A 6,337-nucleotide genomic window follows, 5' to 3' on the forward strand; every position below is an offset into this window, starting at 1 on the left:
GCAGCTTGAGCTGGCAGGGCCAGGCCACTGTAGCAGCCACTGCCAGGACCGCAGAATTCACACACACCTGCACATCGCCTACAGTTTGCCTGAGCAAATCCAAGTAATAACCAATCTGCTCTGAAGCTACTCAGAAGTCTCTAACGTCAGATGCTCAAGTTAGAGGCAGGTGGCTTTGGCAGAACTACTTCACAAGATCAGTCTTCAATAATTTATTAGCGCTCACTAAGAATTCCCCCTTAACGACTCGCACAGACAAAGCAGATGTTGGCAAAGAGCACCAGCTGGCAGTCACTGTACCACCTTCCATTGGAAGCTTCAAGGGCCACTACACTAAGTACATACTAGGGTCCTTTGGAGAAAGAGGCCACTGAAGACATTTTATTGCCAAAGAAACATCTGAGAAAACTATGGCCCAAAGCAGTGATGCTCAAAAATCACACAACTGCGGCACAAGGCATGGACAAACAGCATGAACAGGTTTCCTAAGACTTAATCTTAGCTCATGGCAAGCGAACAAACTGAACTCCTAGTTATTACCACTAACTTTATGGAGAATTTTACGATTTAATTTGCCTTTCAGGCACATGTTCCACTTCCTCTGGATGGGAGGCACCTGTCTCAACAACATCACCAAAAAAAAGAAGTCTTGCTGTGGGAACAACTGTATTTTAAAAAATGGACAAAAGATAGCATCACATTAATTTACAGAAAACTGTCAAAACCTTTTAAGACAATTCTTATTTAGTGATGTCTAAATTAACGTTTTTAAACTTTAAGGATCAAAACTAAGGCATATGGCAAGAGCCAGACAGTTCCAGTCCCTAGGACTTTCCACTGAAAGGCACGACATCTTCAGTGTCCAGATCTGGACCCGAAGCTCTCACTCCCAATGACTTTAGTCTAATAGAAATGGTCCTCGCATTCACTCAACAGTCGAGCAGTACAGATTGTGTCTTGGTTCATTTAGGTGCTGGGATGGTTACTTCTGATTGACAAATCTGTAGGGTATAGACCCTCCTAAGAGACAAATCTGGGGGCATACCTGTGAGGCTGTGTCTAGATGGTGTTAATTCAGGCGGCCCACCCCCGTGTAGGCAGCAACATCCTACGAGCTGCCATCCCAGACTACATGAACAGAGGGAAAGGAAACTGATCCTCAGCTTTCATCTCTTTGTTTCTGACAGCAGATGCGATGGGACCAGCTGCCTCACACTCCTGCAGCCACGCGTTCTCCACCCATGATGCACTGAGCCCTCGAACTGGGGAACCCTTGGGTTGCTTCTGTCAGGAACTGTGTCCCTGATAAAGCAGTGAGAAGAGTAACGAATACAGCGCACCCTGTAAGAAATGCCTTTCAGACCCTCTCTAGGCAGGGTGGAAGGCCTATGTACCTAACTGGTTTTCACAGAGAAAACCAGACTGTGTAAACAATCAAAGTTCTCTAGGAAAGAAAAAGAAACAGCCCTTTGTGGACTAGTGGGCAGAATGCTTACCCGTATTTTCCAAAGAGCGACACAGTTGTTCCTCCCACTGGCACAGCTTTTCCTGGGCCATACACGTCCCATATAGTCAAGGCCACTTGGGCATTCCTGGGCAGGTCAGGGTATTTCACAGGGAGTTTGAGCCATTCATTCCAACTATGGAAACAAAGTCAACAGAACAAACATGTATCTTTCTTTCTTAGCCCATTAAAAAAATGGTTCAGTCAGAGGAGAAAGCTCCAAAAAGATTAGGTTTATACGCTAAAAAATAATGTGAATAATTGAAATCACCTCAATTTTGCTTGTTCAAATATAAACACGGGAATTTTGAATATAGCTCCTGAAATAAGTATATCAAGACATTTAATCAGGACACTCAAGCTGAGCAGTGTGACATATGTCCACAGTCTCAGAATTTAGTGTGAGGCAGGACTGTTAGTTCAAGGCCAGTGTAGAGAGATTCATGAGTTTGTCTGAGTCCAGCCCACACTATAAAGTGATACCCACCCCCATCTCCAATAACTGTGCATTATGTTTATTCACCATTTCCGTTTTGGTGGGTTGGGCAAAAAGTTCACCTTTTAAATACTAATAGCAGACTTCATAAAAGCTGTTTTTCCCCAATTTCAGTCTATTTTTTTAATGTCAACTCTTATTACATACCCCAAATATTTTCTCAATCTATTTTCTACAGTTGTTTTAGATCTTTTACTGATCTATGTTTTTTTTTTTTAATTTTACAACCTTGCAAACATATAATAGCAAAACAATGAATGAAAGAAGTAGCAAATGAGAGGAGGCAAAGTTGGTTTTGTTCTAAGTTTTTTTGGGCAGTGTGAGGAATAGAGAATAAAATGTTTCCATAACAAAAGAAAAAGGAAAAAGTAGTATTAACCAAAGATGATGACATTCTACATTCAAATATATTTTAAATTGCAGAATTCTGGTCCATTGTTTTAGATGTAATGATGGTTTCTGTTCTTGTGTTTTGTTTTTGTTTTTTTGAGTCAGACTGGCCTCAAATTCTGCTAGAGCCTCCTGAGTGCTGGGATTAAAGATATGCATCACCTTGCCTAGGCATATTATTTTCTATATTTTTATATAGTTGAAATCTTCCAGAATAAAATGTATTAATATATGTGTGCTGTGTGGATATAAATATTTATACATATTTGACACCAAAATGAACACTAGAGAATTTACACTATCGAAATAGTTGATTTGGATGTAGTCTGACCAGCAATGTTCAAGCTTCTTCTCTCTGAAAGCCTTTCCCAGGTTCCAGTACAGCAACAGAGCCATGTGACTGTGCACGTGGCCATGCCATGTCGTCCGTGACACTCTGAGCATAGCTAACTTCTATGGGGACACACACGGGGCTGGAGAGACAACTCTGTGGTCAAGAATACTCACTGTGCTTACAGATGATCTGGGTTCAGTTCCCAGTACCCATGCGGTAGCTCATAGCTATCTGTAACTACAGTTCCAGGGGACTGAACACCCTTTTCATGGTATAAATACATATATAAAGGCAAAACCTTTTACACACACACACTAAAAAAAGTACCAAGTACCTATGCACCTGTCATTCCACGTGACTGCAGAATAAAACTGACTGCACACTAGAAATGCCCCCGTGAAGTCTCTGAGATTAAAGATCCACATTACTATTCGGAAAAACAGAGTTTTCTGTTATCTTATGCTGGCCCTCCATGCCAACAATGAACTGCTAGTATAACATGTAAATACATAAATAAACTACGAACTTAAAACTAAAGTTTCATTTGGAAAACAAATAAAGACTATAAATCTTACCTGAACTATAAATCTTATGATATAAGATCTACTTCTAAATATCTAAACAACAATATGGCCATTTCAAATTATCTAAACCATTTGTATTAAAGGCCATGGAACAGCAGAGAGTCCAGACATGGTTGTACTCTGATTGATGGTGTAAAAGAGTAAAATGCTTAGTTTCCAAAATGTCAACATACTAAATACAAACATGAAGTAAATACACACCAACACAACTATCTTTACATGCTCTCAATAGTCTAACTAATATTTATAGTTTCATAGGTATACAGTTAAACTCTATAGTAATTCCTGCTAAACTGTCTCTACTTAGAACATTATTAAAGCTATGGAAGAACAGTATACAATCTTTCACATGGCAAATGAAAAAAGAGCAACAGCAAGAGAACAACTTACTTCCATCTTGTACTAAATGCCTTGTAGGATGTCCTGACTGGTAAGGCCAGAGGTTTCCCTTCAGCAAAAACTTGACAAGTCACATACAGGTCAGAGCACGTCTCTTGGTAGAGCCCAGAGAACTTTAGCATCGGATCTTCGAGGACAGCTTTGTAACTCTTCTGCTCTCTCTTCCCTTCCAAACTTCCTCTGGAAGCAGAAACGGGTTGTTTCAGACGTGCAGTTTTAAAGTACGCAGGGGTAAATAAAAAGATAAGAAGTTTGTGTCTGCTAAAGTAACTATAAACAATCTAATGACAACTTCCTATTTCTAAAGTAACGTCACGCAGGGCGGTGGTGGCGCACGCCCCTTTAATCCCAGCACTTGGGAGGCAGAGGCAGGTGGATCTCTGTGAGTTCGAGACCAGCCTGGTCTACAAGAGCTAGTTCCAGGACAGGCTCCAAAACCAGAGAAACCCTGTATCGAAAAACCAAAAAAAAAAAAAAAAAAAAGTAACATCACTTTTATAATTGGTAAGGAACTCTGAAAACCCTAACATTGCGAGGCTTATTCTAACTTCCTGAAAAGATTTCTCTTCTTCAGGCTTCATTTTAAACCTTGTCACCTAATCTTAATCCAGGCTTCAGGATTAATTTCACTGATTCTAGCACCTGGGGGCACAGACAAGGCATCTCTGAGTTCAAGGCCAGCCTGTTCTACAAAGGAAGTTCCTGGAGAGCCAGGACTACACAGAGAAACACTGTCTCAAAACCAAACAAGCAAAGCAAAACAAAACTTTACTGATTTCAAATTGACAACTTATTTACCCCACCTTTAAGTAAGCATTTAATTTATAGGCATAGATCCTAGAAACATAAGAAAATATACACAATGCACTACTGCAAGAAACTGTTAAGCCCACATATGCTAGTGTGCACTTTTAATTCCAGCACTCAGGAGGCAGAGGTAGGCAGATCTACTAGTGTGGTCTAGGTCAGTCAGAGACACATAGTGGGAATCTGTCTTCAAACTTACTTTTACCTGGACATTATTTTTATTATCTTTTCCATACTATGTACTCATACTATCTCACCACTTCAAAATACAAAAAAAAAAAAAAAAAAACCTCAGTGTTGTAAGCCATACTGGATACGCCAAAGCCAATCGTCTTCCCATCATAAGAGATACTGACATGGCTGCTCTGTCTCTTAGACAGATTCTGCAATAAGCCTAATAATTGACGCATAGGAGATAGGAACAAAAGAGGTAAAGAATGGCATGTACAATTTGTTCTCTCCACGCAGGAATCTGAAGTCTTCACCCTCAAGAAGGCTCTCACCAGGCACAGACCTCAAGCATTTCTCTACCTATCCTCAAGAAATGGCACTGAGCAAAGTTCTGACAATATATAAAGTACACAGCAAAATTGCTTTGCCCAGAAAGGTGGGCTTCCCTATGTATCCAAATGTTTCTACTGTGCTGAAGTTACCTTCTCTGGGGACTCTTCTTTCCCAATAGGGTTCTCATTTCAAGATGTCATGCTCTTGACCTGTATTTTAAAACTGCTGCCCCAAGATTCTATTTAAAGACTCGACTCCCTCTCAACGTCTCTACCTTTAAAAATGCAAACTGTCCAAAGGTTCAATCTATGTCTCTGTCATCTCGCTGTAGTTAAAACTGCATCCATAGTCTCATTTATCCCAGCTTCAAGATTTCCGAATGCCCATTCCACCTTTAAGCCCTGCTCTAAAGGAAAAATCTGCTCCCTCCCTCTTTCTTAGGTGGGGAGAGTTGTTTCCTACGGTTTGATTTCTTCTGCGTAAAAATAGATTGCAGTACTCTCGCAAAAGCTGAAAAAGCAAACTGCTCCGTGCCCCTCTGGAGAAGCGCCGGTTACTGCCGATTTCCTCCTAGGACCAGCCCCTCTCCCGGGCTGTTGCCCGCCCCTCACCGCCCTCACTCCCCCGGGACTCTCACATCTTCAACTGCACGTTGATGTCCAGGTCACAGCTGTAGATATAGTGGAACTTCTCTGCCTCCCCCATGGCCAGCACGGAGAGCAGAAGCCACAGAGACAGCCAGGGACGCGAAAGACTCCAGAAAGAAGCCGCCGGTGCCTCAAAACACGGAGACTTCCTGTCCCGCCCCTCCGCGCGTAACCTAGCAATCCCAGTCCCCAACGCAATACAAGCGACGGAAGAAGCCCGCGGCGGGCTGCAGGACGCATGTGCAAGAGGAGCCTGCCATCTTGCTTAAGGGCAGGAAGCGTGGCTTATGTGGTTACATACCAGTCTTCCTGTTTTGACGAAACTTTTTTTTTTTTTCTTACTTGAGTCAGAAGAGATATCCGGCTCAAAAATAATGTAGTAACATTCACCTGGTTCAAACCAAATAGAGGAGATGCACAAAACTATTTTGATTAATTTATATTCCAGTTTCTATTAAAGAGATTTAATTATTAATTGGCTGTTTCCAGCCATAGGTTATTTTGTTTGCTTAGTTGAGTTTTTTTTTTTTTGTTTTTTTTTGTTTGTTTGTTTTCTTTTGTTTTGTTTTGTGTGTGTGTAGTGAAGACAACCAAAAGGACTAGACAAAGCCGGGCGGGTGGTGGCACACGCCTTTAATCCCAGCACTCGGGAGGCAGAGACAGGCGGATCTC

At 41.5% G+C, this 6,337-nt stretch overlaps 1 protein-coding gene across 1 annotated transcript in view; it reads right to left on the reverse strand.

The window, feature by feature from the left end:
* Positions 1-5,808, reverse strand: part of Pik3c3 (phosphatidylinositol 3-kinase catalytic subunit type 3) — a 78,251-nt gene extending 72,443 nt beyond the window's left edge. The window contains exons 1-3 of the mRNA XM_050135093.1: positions 5,656-5,808; positions 3,699-3,887; positions 1,497-1,640 (exon numbers count right to left, since the gene is read on the reverse strand). Of these exons, the coding sequence (XP_049991050.1) occupies positions 1,497-1,640; positions 3,699-3,887; positions 5,656-5,723 (401 nt within the window). The 5' untranslated portion in view covers positions 5,724-5,808. The remainder of the gene's footprint in view (positions 1-1,496; positions 1,641-3,698; positions 3,888-5,655) is intronic.
* Positions 5,809-6,337: the final 529 nt, after the last annotated feature.

This window comes from Alexandromys fortis, unplaced genomic scaffold, assembly GCF_014885135.2.
Source record: "Alexandromys fortis isolate MF-2015 unplaced genomic scaffold, M_Fortis_MF-2015_v1.1 scaffold_25, whole genome shotgun sequence".
Taxonomy (NCBI): Eukaryota; Metazoa; Chordata; class Mammalia; order Rodentia; family Cricetidae; genus Alexandromys; species Alexandromys fortis.